At 46.7% G+C, this 18255-nt stretch overlaps 1 protein-coding gene across 1 annotated transcript; it reads left to right on the top strand.

Moving 5' to 3' along the window:
* Positions 1 to 2986: 2986 nt before the first annotated feature.
* CYP1B1 (cytochrome P450 family 1 subfamily B member 1) lies at positions 2987 to 7147 on the top strand. Its single transcript, XM_069851008.1, has 2 exons — positions 2987 to 3996; positions 6343 to 7147. The coding sequence occupies exons 1-2, from the start codon at positions 2987 to 2989 to the stop codon at positions 6953 to 6955; spliced, it is 1623 nt and encodes a 540-aa protein (XP_069707109.1). The 3' UTR covers positions 6956 to 7147.
* The last annotated feature ends 11108 nt before the right edge of the window (positions 7148 to 18255 follow it).

The raw sequence follows: 18255 nt of genomic DNA, 5'->3' as shown, positions 1-18255 counted from the left end.
TGTAATTCTGGGATTTAGGCAACTGATAACCACGGTCACCAGGAAAAAGGCAAATCTACCTGCTGGCAATGCCAAATGCCCAGCACTATAATCCAGAGCTCAGGTAATTGATCCAAGCTAGTCCTTACCAGGCAGATACAGTGCCTGGAACACTCTTTGCAGGAAGAATCTGCTTTTCTTCTTTGACATGTGACTGATGAAGGATGGAAGGTTGGCTGTCAGGGTGGGATAGGCCACTTGGCCACAGGTGAGGGGTTATGGCATGTGAAATTCATTCTCAATTTTCTTATGATGATGGAGAGATCAAACTACCTAGACTCTCTCCGCTTTTGCCCGAACCTTAATGTTACAGAGACAGAGCTATCTTTGAAGCCGGGCCACGTGTTGGGCTGCGCTGCAGGATCCTTCCAGTTCACCCCAGAGTTGTGGCTGATGGGAGGGAAGCTCTCTTTTCCCAGCACTGCTCCGTAAAAAGTGGTTCTGACCCCTCTGTCACTTGGCAATGGCAGGAAGAAGTACAGAGCACTCTGAGGCGTATCGGCAGGGTTTTAGAAAGACTCGAGGAGAAATGGCTGATGCTAGTCTGAGCAAGAGGCAGCACTGGAGGAGCCCAGGACAGTGACAACAGCCAGGACTCCGCTTGCCTAGGTGGCCAGGAAGGCCAATGGCATCTTGGCTTGTATCAGAAACGGTGTGACCAGCAGGTCCAGGGAGGTTATTCTGCCTCTGTACTCGGCACTGGTGAGACTGCTTCTCGAATACTGTGTTCAGTTCTGGGCTCCTCACCACAAGAAGGATGTAGAGGCTCTGGAGCGTGTCCAGAGAAGAGCAACGAAGCTGGTGAGGGGGCTGGAGAACAGGTCTTACGAGGAGCAGCTGAGAGAGCTGGGGTTGTTCAGCCTGGAGAAGAGGAGGCTGAGGGGAGACCTCATTGCTCTCTACAACTACCTGAAAGGAGGTCTTCTCCCAAGTGACAGGGGACAGGACAAGAGGGAATGGCCTCAAGCTCCGCCAGGGGAGGTTTAGGCTGGACATTAGGAAAAAATTCTTCACAGAAAGGGTCATTGGGCACTGGCAGAGGCTGCCCAGGGAGGTGGTTGATTCACCTTCCCTGGAGGTGTTTAAGGCACGGGTGGACGAGGTGCTAAGTGGCACGGTTTAGTGTTTGATAGGAATGGTTGGACTCGATGATCTGGTGGGTCTCTTCCAACTTGGTTATTCTATGATTCTATGATTCTTAGCAAAGTCAGAAGCAGCAGCCTGGCCCGGACCTGGGTTCACACCCTGAGCTGGGCTGGCTCCCAGCATCTAAATTTGTCTAATCCTTAAATGCTACCAAAACACTTTCTTTTCTTCTCTCGGCGTGACTGTAGAAAATCTGAAACGAACGCTGCGTTTTAAAATTTTGCTTGGGACAGCAAAAACGATGACAAAGCAAGAGCATTCCGATTTCCTGGGGAACGGGGTTTTGTTAGGTTTTTTTTCCCTTTATGCCCGTGGGGTTGGCAGCCCCGGTTGCCCCCGGGGCAGGGGTGGAGGGGCGGCTTGCGGACGCCAGATTTAAGGAGTAAAAAAGCTCCGTGAGCGGGACAGGAGCGAGCGCAGGGAGCGGGGCGAGGCTGGAGGGCAGCGGGACGAGCCGCCCGGTGCTTCCCTGCCTCCTTCCCCCCCTCGAGCCGGTGTCAGGTATTGCGGGGAGGGGTAGGGGCCCGGGGAGGAGATGGCTGGAGGCTTTCCAGCCCCGGCTCACGCAATGCAAACTCCGCACGCAACGGGGAGGCGACAGGCGGAGGAGGGGAAGCGCTCCGGCTTCCTCAGCCCCCGAGATGCAGGCGAGACTCCGTGTCCCGACAGGGAGGGCTGCCCCGCTCCCCCCCCGGCACCTCCTCCGCCGAAACCCCGGGCCATAAAAGCCTCGCCGGCTCAGCCGCTCCGCTTGGCGAAGGCCCAGGGGCAGCTGGCAAAGAGCTGCGACCCCTCACGCCAGGGGAAGGGCCGGGCAGGAGCGATTTGTCAGCGGGGCTCCCCGCGGATTTAAAGCCGCCAGTGCCGATGCCAGGCGCCCAGACGCGGCCGCTCCGGCTCCGTTCTCCCCTCTCCCCCTGAGCCCCTTCGCTTCCCTCCCTGCGGCGACCCCGTCCCGACCCGCAGCCAGGTGGCTCGGGGCCGCCCCGGGCAGGTGGCAGCCGGCGGGGCGAGCTCCGAAGGGTTAAAGCGCCGGGAAAGCGGCCAGAACCGCGCTGGGAACCGGGTGCGAGTGGCGTTTGCCCGCACATGACCCGCCGAGCTCCGGGGGACGGGAACCGGGGCTCCTGATGAGTTTCCCAGCGTCCGGGACCCGAACGCCGCCGCTCTCCTCCCGTTAGAGCTGCCGCCCGGCTTCTCTCCATCCTCCCCGAAGGAAGCGAGCGCGCAACAGGTCAGTTCTGCTACGGGCGCCCCAGGTGGCCGCCCATCCCACCCCTTCTTCCCCCTCGCTGCTTCGGAAAGGCTGGAGCGAGCGGTAAGGAGCGGGCACGGCGACGGGAAGCATCCTCGGCGGGGAGGGAAGGGCTGGGGAGCGAGGGGGCTCCGCGGCCGCCCGGATTCCCCTCCGACGAGCTCCGACGGCGGCGCGGGGAGCCCTTCTTCTCGCAGGGAGAAGCGACGCGCAGCGCCGGGATGAACCTGTCAGCGCGCCGGGGCTCGGCGGGCGAGAGCATCCTCCCTCCCGCCTCCCTCGCAGCCTTCTGGATCCTCCGCTACAAACTTTCCCTGCTGGGGCGGCGAAGAGAGTAGCGGCCCCGCCGCCTGATTCGATTTTAATCCCTTACCGAGCGCTTTCCGCTCGATTATCCGTTATCCCTTGGTTGGGTGTGGGTTTTTTTTTTTTTTTTTTGGCGCAGGATCCCGGCGAGCTCGGGGCGGGCAGCGCTCGGGCTCCGGGACGGCTTCCCCCGCCCGGGGAGCTTCCCAGCCGACCCCTCTCTCCCTTTCCCCCCGCAGCATGGCCCTGGAGCGGCTCGGGGACGCCCTGCGCGGCGCCCCTTCCCTGCAAAGCGCCCTGCTGCTCGTCCTGTGCCTGCTGGTGGCCGTGCAGCTGGGCAAGCTGCTCGCCCTGCAGCGGCGGCGGCGGCGGCAGCGCCGGGCTCCGCCGGGCCCCTTCCCGTGGCCGCTGATCGGCAACGCGGCGCAGCTGGGCAGCGCCCCGCACCTCTCCTTCGCCCGCCTGGCCGGCACCTACGGCGCCGTGTTCCAGCTGCGCCTGGGCCGCTGGCCCGTCGTGGTGCTGAACGGCGAGCGCGCCATCCGCCAGGCGCTCGTCCGCCAGGGCGCCGCCTTCGCCGGCCGCCCGGCCTTCCCCTCCTTCCGGCTGGTGTCGGGCGGGCTCAGCCTGGCCTTCGGCGGCTACTCGGAGCTCTGGAAGCTGCACCGGCGGGCGGCGCACGCCACGGTGCGCGCCTTCTCCACCGGGAGCCCCGCCACCCGCCGGCTGCTGGAGCGGCACCTGCTGGGCGAGGCGCGGGCGCTGGTGGCGCTGCTGGTGAGCGGCAGCGCCGGCGGCGCCTTCCTCGACCCGTCCCGCGTCCTGGTGGTGGCCGTGGCCAACGTGATGAGCGCCCTCTGCTTCGGGCGCCGCTACAGCCACGGCGACGGCGAGTTCCTGCGCCTGGTGGGGCGCAACGAGCAGTTCGGGCGGGCGGTGGGGGCCGGCAGCCTGGTGGACGCGCTGCCCTGGCTGCGCCGCTTCCCCAGCCCCGTGCGCGCCGCCTACCGCGCCTTCCGAGACCTCAACCGCGACTTCTACGGCTTCGTGCGGGGCAAGTTCCTGCAGCACCAGCGCAGCCTGCGCCCGGGGGCCGCCCCCCGCGACATGATGGACGCCTTCATCCGCCTGCAGCGGGAGCAGCCGCGCCTGCAGCTCGAGCACGTGCCCGCCACCGTCACCGACATCTTCGGCGCCAGCCAGGACACCCTCTCCACCGCCCTGCAGTGGCTCCTCATCTTCCTCATCAGGTGGGGGCCCGGGGTGAAGGGGTGGGGGGGACGCGCGGGGGTGGTCGGGTCCGGGCCCTGTCCCCGCACGGGACGCCCCGGCGCTCGCCCCGCGGCCCTGAGGGCGAGCGGCAAACGCTTCTGGAGCGGCGTCGGGCCTGGCCGCTTCCCCGGGAGACGCTCCAGGGCTCCTGACGCCCGGCCCAAACCCGGCAGATGAAGCCTTCCCTGCTCAGGGAACACGGGAGCGGTCAGCATCGTATAAAACTTACCATTCGCTATAACTATTTATACCTCAGCTCTGTAGAGCAGTCCATAAGTTCTCCCCGAGTATTACAGAATCTCAGAGTGACCTGCGCGTGGAGGGACCCACAAGGGTCATCGAGTCCGACTTCTATCCCTGCATAGGACAACCCAATATTCACAGCGTCTGTCTGAGGGCATTGTCCTAATGCCCAGCCTAAACCACCCTGGCACATCTTCCTGCCGTTCCCTCAGGTTCTGTTATTGGTCACCAGAGAGAAGAGATCGGTGCCCGCTCTTCCTCCTCCTCTTGTGATCCCCTTGTGAGGAAGATGTAGACAGGTCTGCCCTCAGTCTCTTCTTCTCCAGGCTGAGCAGACCAAGTGATTTGAGCCATTCCTTTTATGGTTCCCCCTCTAAACCTTTCACCAACTTTGTGGTCTTCCTCTGGACACTCTCCAGTACCTTTATATCCTTTTTATGCTGTGGTGCCCAAAACCACACAGAGAACTCGAGGTGGGGTCCCAGCAGTGCAGAGCAGAGTGGGGTAATTGTCTCCGGCCAGCTAGCGCTGCCTTGGGGGATTCCAGTTTAAACAGGGCTACATGGGCACAGTCACCACTGGGAAGGCTCCCTTGGCAGTCACCAAGCTGCTAGGTGTAGGGAGAGCTGGGGGAAGCAGCAGTGGCAGGGCAGCCCTTGGGATGACGAGAATCTGTGCAGTGCCATGGTACCTCAGCCCCTTCTGATTAACTAACACGGAAGCTGTGGGAAACCTGGTAGAAAAAGATAAGAAAGGAAAAAAAAAAACAAAAACCCCAAGAAAACCAACCCTATTCTGGTGATCGGGTCAGGGTGCATAAAGAGAAACTGGCAAAAAGGCAGCCGAATAAAACCTGAGTAACAGATTTTACCAGGTCAAGATCAAGGAGATCACAGGAACAGGATAACAACTGCTTAAGCAAGATAAAGAGTTCGTGCACCAGTTTACAAACTTGCTATTATGTTAATTTGCCAGCAGTGCGTGCCTTTATCACCATTGCGTGACTTGGGGAAAGGCAGCCTTGTTGGGCAGCCGGCGGGTGCAAGCACAGCCCTTCTGTGCCCAGCCCTGGCACCAGCCCTGCAAGGCAGAAAAATCTCAGCTAGGGCATATGGTTTAATAGAAGGCATAACACCAATTTCCTTGCCTCTCCTGTCTTTGTCTTTCATCATCTACATAATTTGTAGGCTTATGCAAACATTATCTACTCAACCACTTCTTGAAAAACAGGCAGATCTTTAACGCTTCAAGCTAAGGGTGTGATGCCCAGTGTTCACATAACCTGTTGGGTTTCTCCCCGTTTCTTATATTTGCCCAGCATTCAACATGTAGATCTGCTGCAGGAGGAAAAGGCAAGGACACAGAAGCCAAACTTGAATGCTTAAAGCTAGTAAAGGCTTCTTGGAGGAACCCATGCTTTTAGACAAGAAAGGGAAAATAAGCAAAATATTGATAGATTTTGCTTATTTTCCCTTGCTTGTTTGGTTACTGTGTAGTTTTCCAAACCATCCAGACTTAAAGACAGTCATAAAGAAAGCATACTTTGATATTAATTAGAAAAAGTATATGCAAACTAAGAGTGGGATGCTCATAAAGCTATTCTGACAAGTATTAGCAGGGATTTTTTTAAGTTTAAAAACCTGCAGACTTGCATCTGCATGCAGTATGTCTAGGGATAAATTGCATACTGACTTTCAGAAGTCACATACAGAGCTGGGAAACCAAATTCTCATTCCCAGGGAGAGCCAATATTTAGAAGAGACAAGTAATTATAGCTTTAGAATACATTTTCAAAATTGGATCAGAAGATTCAGTTTCAGCCCACTTAAAGTCAGTTTCATTTTTTTATATTGAGAAAAGTTTTCCATCATAGAATCACCAGGTTGGAAGAGACGCACCAGATCATCGAGTCCAACCATTTCTGTCAAACAAGGTCTAAGTGTTCCTGCCTCATATTTAAACTTTGCTCAAACTGCATTATTTAGGGAAGGGTTCTGTGAAAAATGTTTTCAGCAAGGATTATTTTTAAGAAATGTTTTGGAAGTGTAATGTACATACACACATCTTACTTTAAATGACAGGTATCCGAATGTGCAGGCTAAAATGCAAGAAGAAGTGGATAGGATTGTTGGAAGAGACCGTCTGCCATGTGCTGAAGATCAGCCTCACTTGCCATACATCATGGCTTTCTTGTATGAATCCATGCGTTTCAGCAGCTTTGTGCCTGTCACTATCCCACATGCCACCACAACCAACACCTTCATAATGGGCTACCTCATTCCAAAGGACACAGTGATATTTGTTAATCAGTGGTCAGTGAATCACGATCCAGCAAAATGGACCAACCCGGAGGATTTTGATCCAACAAGATTCCTGGATGAGAATGGATTAATCAATAAAGATCTCACTAGTAGCGTGATGATTTTCTCACTGGGAAAACGTCGATGTATTGGAGAGGAGTTATCCAAGGTGCAGCTGTTTCTCTTTACCTCCATACTGGTGCATCAGTGCAATTTTACTGCTAATCCAAATGAGGACCCTAAAATGGACTTTACCTATGGGTTGACCATTAAACCTAAGCCATTTACCTTGAATGTTACACTTAGAGATTCCATGGATTTGCTCGATCAGGCTGTCCAAAGACTGCAAGCAGAGAAAGCAGCCAATGAAAATCAGCTGTTCACAAATGCCTAAGCAGCAAACCTTGCATCTAAATATAGTCCCTCTCTCTTTTTCAGACTTAAATTTAAGTTATAGTTTGTTCCGGTGATCTTTTTGGAAAATAGCCAATATTGCATGCTATAAGAGCAGGAAGGAGAACTGTACAAGGTGTGATTCAGTACTCTTGTTAATTCCCGAAGGAGAGAGCCAGGAGAACAGTTTAATATATGAAATGATATAACGTATGCAATTTGAAAGTAAGCCTTTTCTAGTTTGTTCACAGAAGTCACTGGTGTAAAGAGCTTTTTATCTACTGACTGGTTGGAGCATCTCCAGGAACTGTTTGTACAATCCTTTCCATGTTTTCATGCACTGTGCCTTAACTCTAAGTTCACCTTCAGCAACTCCACATCCCAAAGTGAAATCTCTTTTTTGGAAAAAAAAAGAAAAGGCAAAAAAATAAAAAAGGGTTGCTCGGAACACTGCTGCCTGCCTGTGAATTCACTCTACTGGGAACTGCCATAAGCACACAGCAGCTCCTGTGTTGTGACTGCTGGGATGTACATTAATGCCTCAATAATAAATGGTAAAATGATTTTTGGTAAAATGACAATGTAAAGTCTCGCCTCTAGCATTCCAAAATGTTTACATAAATGACTGAAAAAAAGACTTGCTTATAAACACAACAGAAAATAAAAATCAGGGTTTTTTTATACATGAGTGAACGGAATGTCCTAATATAGTAACTTCTCGTTAAGTTTTGAAAGATAAGATCTGATATGTCGCCAAATGGCAAGGGTGATACAAACCACATGCTAATCTGTTTGTTACCATATTAATGAGCAAAGTAGATATTTTAATTAGAAAGCTTTATAAAGGTATAGCTGAACTTTGTATTCCTGTAGTAAAGAGTTAATATCCCTAGGCACATACATAAGTCTAGTAAAATCCACATGGACAAAGTATTTGGAAGTGAGAATTTGGAGGTTTTATATTGAAGCTTTCACACCACAAGCCTCAAATAAATTGTACAGCAACTACACCCCCTGCTCACTAGTCATGCTGTTATGTCAAGTTAAATGGTTTATCAAAAATTATCTCTATACTTTTAGTATGATTTGCTTGGAACAAGGTCTCAGGAAGAAAATTGACATTATATGTCCCAATTAATCACTTATTAACTGAAGAAAAAGTACCTTTAAAATATTTGTGAGGCGTAGGACATATTTTTTTAAAAACCCCTCCAAAACTATTATTTCAAAGTAATCCACTCACACGAAACTTTGTGGCCTTGAACCTCTGGCTAATGCTTATGTACACAAAGCAGGATGTATTTCTCTAAAGTGCAAACAATTCTATGTAAATACCTGGTTTTGAAAAGTGTTGGGCACTTCTTTGGAGTTTTAGATCACCTTCAATCACATATGAAGTCCATCATAAATGGGAATACCTCACATGACTTAACTGTGTTCAGCCTAGTACTAAATAAGATATTCGAGCTAGAAAAATAAGAAGCTTTGCTACTGATTTTAATAACCTGAACTAAGCCTAAAAGTACTGTTCTGTAACACCAGATAGTAGTAATGTACCTATTTAAAGTCACAAGGCACCTGTCTTCCATTTTCAAAGCTGAAAACAGCTGTGTTACATACACAAGGAGTAACCTCAAGTGTTTTTCTGAATTACGTTCAAGTTAACGATATCCCAGAACTTAGCCTATACCTCTGAAAAGCTTTATAAGATAACTCAGCATTTTCATATGGAGACCTACTTTAGATCAAGTGCTAGAAAGACCATTTTCCTTGCACCTTTGTAAGTATTCTTATTAAAATATATATAGAAGATGTAACCTACAACAGAATAGTTACTCTAACACAAGGATCACCAATTCATATTTTAATAAAAATGGCTTTTGCAATTTTGTACTCTTTCAAAAGCTTTAACTATGCATTGCTACTAATGCAACTTCCATTCACGCTGCTCATGCCTGACAGGGGGTCACACACTATACAGCTGCTGAACAGGTAACGCCTTGTATAATCTCTGAAGTTACTCAAATTTAGTAGCACCCATTTAGAATGTACGCAGTTGTTCAGCAAGCTAGCTTTCATGGTCATTTTGAGATGTATCATTGTATTACCACTAAATAAAAATATTCTATAAAAGTATACTAAATAAAAGTATTCTTACACTGCCTTTGCTTAGCTTATGTATGGCTTTCTAATACCAAGATAAGTAAGATTATTACTTCTGATTTGGTAAGTATTATTTTAGATACTCTTTGTTTGCATTTCTGGATATTAAGGCTTTTCTCCATCCTGCCCTTATGGCTTCCCAGGTCTGCCTGCTTATTCACTCCTTGCAATCTATGTTCAATGTCCTCGTGCTGCTCACTTAAAACATTTGCTGCTGCTTGTCTCAACATTGATCTGAATTCTCTCATGTCCCTTACTTTCTTCTACCTGATTATCTCATCAGCCTGCACAATCTCCTAGGCTGTATTCTTCCCTCCAGCATTTCAGTTTACTTCCCCCTCCCATTATTTTAAGACCACAAGCTGATTTTCCTTTCTCTTTTTCTCCTCCTATATCTAGTGCTGGCATCTATATATTGCTGATACTGGATCCCTACCACCGTCCATGGGACCAATTTGTGCTGTTTTGACCTTGGTGTATAGTCAGGAGTGCCAGGAAGGAAATCTCAGGGCCAAACAGGCCTTAACATGCTCTTGCAGTGGAACCTCTCACACAATCAAGGCCATTTCATGGTGAAGGGTGGCCGTTAGTGCATACGTGACATTTCTTCGTGATACAGCAGCCTCCCTACCCCCACGTTCTTTTCCTCAGTCTGCCACACAAGCCTTCTAATCAGCTCTGAAGTAAGCAAAGACCTTCATTTTTCTCCCTAACCCTGACAAAGTGGAAGAAAAGCTGGGTGGGACAAAAGGCTGCACAGACTGACTAACAGTTGTTCCCTCCTGTTTTGGGATATTTATAGCTGGAGTTTCCCCCTAAGGGGTCAGGATTCTAAGTACAGGCTGGGTTGGTGAAATCAGAAGAAGCGCAAGCTGAAGGCAACATACAAAGACCCCCAAGAAGTAGCCAAGGACCTGTGGAGTAGGTGTAACCTTCAAAGATACTCCATACAGTGCATGCATGGCTGGAGCTGACTAGTGGGACACTGTAGATACAGAGCAGGTGCCCTTCCAGAGTAAAACCCAAGAGCAACTTCATACAGTCAAGAGATGCTGACACATTATCCCTGCTTCCCTTTAATTTTAGGCATTTTTCTGCTTTACTAGCTGCCTCAGCTGCAGTCTAGACTCCCTTTTCAATACTGACAGGCATAATTTTTAGCAAGACCTGCAACCTTAGTGCCAAAAGATGCAGTGCTGATGCAGCCAGAAGCTGGCATGAAGAAGGCATTCTTGGAGATCACTAAGAATACTAGGTATAGCAATTAAGCAGGGAACTGAAAATTCTTCACTGGGTGACTATCCCAGCAAACTGGCTTGATTTTTTATTTTGTTTTAAGTCCTGTGTGTCCATTTTCCATCTGTTTCATTGGAAGAGTTGGTAGGAAAACAATCACTTTCAAAACTGGGCGAGGTTACATTTAACAGCAAGTCCTGCACATCTCATGAGATTTTGTGTTTGCACTGCCAGTGCCTCCCTCAGCAGCCTATGACTGGATGTCACCATACCAATACTAGACAAATAGGCGTTACACTTTCTTCATGAAATAAAGCACAAATAAGTTAAGCAGCTGTATTCAAGACAAGATTTTTCCTTTAAAAATTTTCATGCTCAGTTTGGAGCAATTTCAGTGGGTCAGGAAAGCCAAATGACATTTAATGCTTGCTTTCTCTGTGTATGTGCACATGTACTTAGTCTGTCTCCCAGAACTTCGGTAACATAGAATCATAGAATAGTTTGGGTTGAAAGGGACCTTAAAGATCATCTAGTTCCAACCCCATGGCAGGGACACCTCCCACTAGATCAGGCTGCCCAAGGCCCCATCCAACCTGTCCTTGAACACCTCCAGGGATGGGGCATCCACAAATTCCCTGGGCAACCCGTGCCAGTGCCTCACCACCCTCATTGTGAAGAAATTCCTCCTTATATCTGGTCTAAATCCAGTTTATACCCATTGCCCCTCATCCTATCACTACAAGCCTTTGTAAACAGCCGCTCCCTAGCTTTCTTGTAAGCCCCTAGAGGTATTGGAAGGTCGCTATAAGGTCTCCTCGAAGTCTTCTCTTCTCCAGGCTGAACAACCCGAACTCTCTCAGCTTGTCCTATGGGAGGTGCTCCAGCCTTCTGATGATCTTTGTAGCCCATGTTTCATTCAAGTTGAGATAAGGGATTAAAAAAGTCAAAACAGAAAAAAAAACCAAACCACAAAACAGGAAGCACAGGGAGAATTTAGGGCATGCATATATTTCTTGGAAAAAAAGTAGCTGCTAGACCACCCCACTCCATAATAAGGAGAGGCAGCAAGTAGGCTCAGCTGTCAGAGTTCATACTATTCATGTGTACCATTACATTCCTTGTGAAGCCAATAGTTGAACTTGTGGCTTGAGCAGCAGTTAGTTCAGAGCTGAAATAAATAGCAATAATATAACGATAAGGACAAAGACTCATCAGAGCTTGAAACAACCGCTGCTAGAAAGAGAAGGGGCTCATTTCTGGATCTGTGCAACAGTTATCGTACATAGTATATAGCACCAGCATAGTCATGGCACAGTATGAATAGATGCAAATTTTACAGCAACACATTCCAGCTAGTTTTGCATCAGACCCACTGCGTTTTTGCGAGTGGCAGGAACAGATATGTAGGTCTGGTCTGTAGAAAACTTATACAGATTACCCAGCCAGAGCAATCAGACACTAAGCAATTAGGAGCTTACATTTTACCTGAGAAAAGCTGAGGAATTAGCCATGGAAAATGAACAGTTAACATTTGCCTTTGCTGTACCTTTAGCTTCATTAAATTTTACTCAGAAGTTTTGTTTCCCTGCCTAACAAAGTCAACTTGGGATAGTACTGAAAGTGGATCTGGCATTTTTGTGGAGGAAGAAAAGGGCTGGATTCCAAACAATGCCATTACTTTGGAATATGGATACAGTGATTCAAGTTTTAACAATTCCTATGCTGTTTACCGCCCTACATTTTTGAAGCTGAGTTTTTTCATGTTCCAGTCACTTGTACTGAGACCAGGCCAACTTAATTGTCAGGTGAGAACAAGCTCAGTGTTAAGCACAGACAGCCTGGAGCATTTAAGAAGGCTGTAGTCCATGCTTTAATAGCTCTCCTCTGGGGCTTTTTGCCAACTTTTCAGACAGCACTAACCAATACGTTTTTTTGTTTTGTTAGTGTTGCCTTGTCCTTCAATACTTTGAGCAGATCTTTCTCCAGCCTCAAAGTACAACACTGGACCTAACCAAATCAAACAAGAGCCTCTCAATTCCCTACACTCTTTATCCGTGCTGGATGTCTGGGACAGCGATCCATCACTTAGAACATCTATGATGCTGAGGAATTTCAACTGCAAATATGTGGAGGGGGGAAGGAAGTGAGCACACAGGGGACTTATTAAGGGTGCATAAATCAATTGCAGAGCTACATAGGAGTCATTTGCTGGAGTGGCTGACAACTAGCAGAGGAAAATATATTTCTGAAGTGTAGGAAGATTCCAGCTTGGGAGGAACTGTGCACAGGGTCTCCGATTTCTAGAAGAGATGTGCTGTTTTTACATTGCTAGTACACACAGTATGTCAGGATTCGAGCAATAAGAATCCACGTGGAATTAAAGAGGTTCACTCACAGCAGCAGCAGGCAACATAAAACAAAGACCACCTGGATCAAACCTTAACTTCATACCAGGCTGAAGACTGAATGAGCGATTCTTTTCCTGAAAACTTTGGACAGAAAAGGAATGTCCAAATACTAACTCTTCACTGCCTTTTAACTCAAGTAATAGATTTGGGAGGTAGCAATCATGGAAATGAGAGCTGAGGAACTAAACACAAGGGATCAGGCTGTGGGATTTGGAAGCAAAACCAGTCTACAATAGGAAGCCATGAGAATCTGTCATTCCATTCTCCTCAGCATCCACAGTCCCCGAGAACTAGAAGAAAAAGACAGCCCAGTTGCACCAGTCTGAACACCTTTTGAGGAAATCTTCCTCTTGTCATTCAGAGTGAGTGGTGGAAGGATCAGGTACTAAACCAGACAGAAGCACTACCAGTCTAGAGGACCTGTTTAGAGCAGGTCAATATCAATTATTTGAGCAAGATGAGCAAAAGGAGGTTTGTATCAGTTGTCTATTCCCATACTACACAGTTATGTCTTCAGTTGTATCTAGTGCTGCTCAATACCCCTTAGGGAAGGGATGGTGTGTATATTGTAGGATCCTCCAGAACTGCTTTTATTCTCTGATATTATTGGTATATTTTCAGTGATGCATCACCTTTTATTAGCAAGTCTACAAGGGTAGACTATTTCTACAGCCTCCCTTCTCCCAGTCTGAGCTCTGGTAAGAGCATGAGAGTTATCGCACAGAAATCGGCTTCTAATCTTTTCATGATAACAAATGGGATTTCACAAAATCATGTTTTCTGTGCTAAGAACAGAACAACCTCCACTTATCTGGACTACTCGACTCACTGTAATTGGAGTGGAAATGTGGAGTGAGACACCCTTCTTCCCAGTAGGAAAACAAGATTAAAGACAAATTTTGACTTCACAAAGCAAGCACGTTTTGCAATCATCTGCAGAACACCATGAAACAATACTCCATGCTTCCTTTACACTTTGTATCCTGTGAAAAACTTCCAAGTTGCAATTAAAAAACTTAACTGTACCATATAGCTTATTTTTAATTATACTTCTTCCCTCTTCAAAGGAAAATTATAAATTGTGAAACTATTAATCTTTTGTGGTTGAAGAAATTTAAATAACTTAATTAAAGTTAAAAAAAAAGTGCCACTAGAAGTTAAACTCTGATTTGACAGTAATTAACCTAATGAAAAATGAGATTCCTAAATGAACCTCTGTCTTATCATAACAAAACTTGTTTTCCTTCTTTTCATTTATGTATATAGTTTTTGGGACAGCGCATCCTGCTGCAGCTTGTTCCAATACATAACTCTCTCCGTTCATCTTTCCGTTTCTGGCAGAAGCAAGACAGAGCTGTGCCTACACTCCAGAACAATATGCCCTGCAGGGAAGCTTTCTGGGCAACCCTTCCAGGCGGCACAGGAACAAAAGGGAAGTGTTTTCCACCACCTTTCTCTGGATTGAGCATTCTTTCCTTCAGGTGCTTAACATCCTGCTAAGCTTGCTTCTTCCAAGTACATGACAAGCACTTGTGCCACAGTGAGCTAAGAGCAGATCAGCCAATTGGCTTTGGTCAGAAACACTGCAGAAAATGTTTGATAAAATTAAAGGAGTTCCCGGGGCAGGGGGAGGCACACAGGAAATAATCAGGTTCAGATAAGTACTTAATTTAAGAACATTCCCCAGGAAATTACAAGGTGGATTCTCCAGTGACATTATACTTGAACTGAAACCTTGTACTAAAAAAAAAATTCCTACTTTTGCTAATGCTAAGGCTAAGATACTTCACATCTGTTCACACAAATTTACAGCACACTGACTATATTGTCCTCTGCATTTCAAAAGTAAGGTACTAATTTCCTTCAAGTCAACCACAGAGGCAGAATTCAAAGCATTTGGCTGACAATGTATTCACTATACAACATGGTTTCAAATAGCTTCATGTCTTACTGAAAGCTAGAAATATTCCTTTCTTACCTTCACAAGCTATCTCTTGCCGTAATACAATACTTTTCTGCTTGAGTAAATGGCTCTAGCCTGCTAACTCTAGCTCTAGAGTAGTTTTCATCAGGCATAAAACCATGAAACTATACAGCAGAACAGAAACATTTAGGGAAGTTCTTGGAATAAACAGACACTCCATCAACTGTTTGAATGGTTGTAATTGTGAAAGCAGAACAGACACGTAAGGATTAGATACTGAAGATAAACTTTTTCTGTCAAGACACAGGTGCTTCAAACTAGGGTTTATGAAAAGTCAGTTACTGAAGTGACTGGACCTCTTTAGCTCTCGTTATAGCCCCCAGACTGTATCTAGATTAGGCTGCAATGTTTTCCCTAGCAAAGGTCCAGTTAGCAGGGCTTCCTGCATCCTTACATTCATATACAGTCAAGGTCTTCATGTAATTATGAACAATTTCCTCCTTGAGGATTTGTCATCTCTCTCTTTTCTTCAGATGCTTCTCCAAAGTACACACAACTTTATCTGGCAAAAGAATTCTAGTCATTTATTTAATTGAACTCAACACATATGCATTTATTTTCATTTTTCTAAATAGGCTTTTTCCTGTCTTTCGGGGAAACCCAGCAATGTTTGAAAATACGCCAATAGAAGCAGTAGTTCTCCAGACTCAATAGCAAAGAATATTCTTTCTGTGCAGAGGAATAAGTATAGGGGAAATAGGGGAAGTTGAAAAGTGAGAGGGAAAACACAATAGAGAAGGAGAAACATTAAAATAAAAGACCAGAGAAAATAGAAATAAATGTTTCATCACACTAAGAAAGAAAATGAGGAAAAAACGTGAGCAGCGCTAATGGTAATTTGCCCCATCCCCAGGTACAATGGCTCCTCAGGGTACCCCAGGGACCACAGCTTGTAACTGATGAAGACAGACACACACATGGCCCTGCAGAGGGCAATTCATCCCATCTGCCCTTTTACGGTCCCTTATTAGAGAGCCTGCTCATCCTGAACACCTACTGTTTAGGTTACTGATGCACCGTGTCCCTTCCTGACTACTCACCATATGTGAGAGACAGATATTTAGGTCTGCCCTGCTTGGAAACAGATGTGTTAAGCTAGATAACATCTCCAGTGGTGCCATTAGATTAAAAAAAACAATACTCTTACACTGGTGGGGCACATTTCCCTACACAGTGAGGAAGTAAGACATATTGCTCTAACCAGGCCACGTTGCAGAGTCTAACCCAATTTACCCACAGAATGGTTGAGATGGGAAGGGACTTACAGAGGTCACCTAGTATAACCCTCTGCTCAAATGAGTCCACCTGAAGCTGGTCTGGTCATTCTACCTTCACAATAACTACCACCTGCATTATAGGTGTTTTCCTTTAGATTTTTTTTTTCCTGTTTGTTTTACAGTAAGCACATAGCAGATAATCTGTTCATCACTAATTCACTTTGCTGTCCTATTAAACGTGTATGGTCATCACCCTGGGAAATCCACTGCTTTTCCTCAGCACTCACACTGAATGAGAAAAGCCTTCCCTTCTTTGCTTCCCTTTAAGAAGCATCCTCAGAGGCAGGAAGAAGGAAAGGCCATACAAGAGAGCCATTACTGCCCATTCCTTGCTGTTTTGAGCTGGATTTTATGTGATTTATGTGCATTTGCTCCCTGCTTCAGCACGTAGCGGAGAGGATCTACCTGCCCAGGATGGTTTGTCACAGGCTTTCCTGCTAGTAAGTCACTTGTCCCCCAGATGTTTCTGTTTTCTGGTCTAAACAGGAACTGCATGTACTGCCAGCTCTCTCTGAAGACCCAGACTAGCACAGAGAAGTGGAGAATTCTCCACTTGACTTCAGGAATGAGAGGTTTGCTCACCTACAGGAGCAGGATTGGTCCAGGATGCTTCATAAGCAAAGGCTCTAACCAAGAATCACTCCAGAAACTCTGGGACCAATGTACATATGTATAGAATCATAGAATGATTTGGGTTGGAAGGGTCCTTTAAGATTATCTAATTCCGCTCCCCCTGCCATGGGCAGGGACTCCTCCCACCAGACCAGGCTGCCCAAGGTCCCCTCCAACCTGGCCTTGAACACCTCCAGGGATGGGGCAGCCACAGCTTCCCTGGGCAACCTGGGCCAGTGCCTCACCACTCTCATGGTGAAGAAATTCTTCCTTACATCTAGTCTAAATCTGCCCCTCTCCAAGTTATAGCCACTGCCCCTAGTCCTATCACTACAAGCCTTTGTAAAAGGTCCCTCCTCAGCTTTCCTATAGCCCCTTCAGGTACACGAAGGTTGCTATAAGGTCTCCTCAGAGCCTTCTCTTCTCCAGGCTGAACAACCCCAACTCTCTCAGCCTGTCCTCATACGGGAAGGTGCTCCGGCCCTCTGATCATCTTTGTGGCCCTCCTCTAGACCCATTCCGAGAGCTCCATATCCTTCTTATATTAAGAATTCCAGAACTGGACACAGTACTTCAGATGAGGTCTCACAAGAGAGGATTAGAGGGGCAGAACCACCTTCCTTGACCTGTTGGCCACAGGGTGTGTATGACCCACTGTGGGTGAAAATTCCCACATCTTTTTAAGTTTTTAATCCTTTTAAAGTTCTAAATGGCACAATATCGCCAACATATGAAGTAACAGTCATGCACTACATGCAGCAACCTTTCCTGTAGCAGTAGAGTGAAGTAGCCTTGCAATTTAAGCCGTGGGTAATTAACAGTGCCTTGTTTGCTAACCAATTTTTAGCACAGAAGTTGGTGTTTATTTTAATGGAGATAAAACAAGGAATCTAAGCTTTCCCCCCAATATATAAAAAGAAATTCCTTGCAAAGTGCTGTTTGTCTGTTCTCATGTTTCCAAATACCAAGACAACATTGATAAATGCATGGTGTGTCTTCAATCAAACCTTGTAATCAGCACTTAAGAGATAAAAGCTACAGAACAACAAGTTTCCAAGCACCTAAGTGCCTAATCTTGCCATTACATTTTACTGCATATTTTTTAATTTACCGCATACTGAAAATTAAAGTTTAAAGAGAGGAAACAGTACAGCTTATGTCAATCCAAATCTGGACAGGGGAACCAAGGTCACTGAACAGCACTTCAAAAATAGCTAGAAATTAGAACTCTACATTTTTCTTTCTAGCATTTGGTTTGTGGGTAGCTTTTTTTCTTCCTTTGCTCTCTCATCCTTGCTCAGCAATTGGTCAAAATAATCTGCACAAGGCTTACTTTCCCAGCATCCAGAAAACATTTTGTTATCAAAAACAAGTATCAAAACTGTACTTAAGATTTTATAAAAGCTTTTTTTTTATCTAACACACAAAAATATTTGTTTACAGACATTTGCAAAACCAAGTTTTATTAAACTGTGCCACAAAAATTGTCTCCATATTTATTAGGAGGCACAACAAGTTTTCAGTTTAAATGCATGTGGTTTATTGCCTTTTCAGTTTTGACTACTAAATAGCAGTGATATTAGAAAAGACAGACTACAGTGAAATATGACTCTTGGGGAAG

The sequence above is a fragment of the Phaenicophaeus curvirostris genome, chromosome 2, assembly GCF_032191515.1.
Source record: "Phaenicophaeus curvirostris isolate KB17595 chromosome 2, BPBGC_Pcur_1.0, whole genome shotgun sequence".
Classification (NCBI taxonomy): Eukaryota; Metazoa; Chordata; class Aves; order Cuculiformes; family Cuculidae; genus Phaenicophaeus; species Phaenicophaeus curvirostris.
This window is presented reverse-complemented; position numbering and strand designations above follow the sequence as displayed.

Bases quoted from the DNA above. Each gene is read 5' to 3' on its own strand.
- CYP1B1 (XM_069851008.1), top strand. From the start codon at position 2,987: ATGGCCCTGGAGCGGCTCGGGGACGCCCTGCGCGGCGCCCCTTCCCTG. The intron at 3,997-6,342 runs GTGGGGGCCCGG...TTTAAATGACAG, and splicing joins CTCCTCATCTTCCTCATCAG to GTATCCGAATGTGCAGGCTA.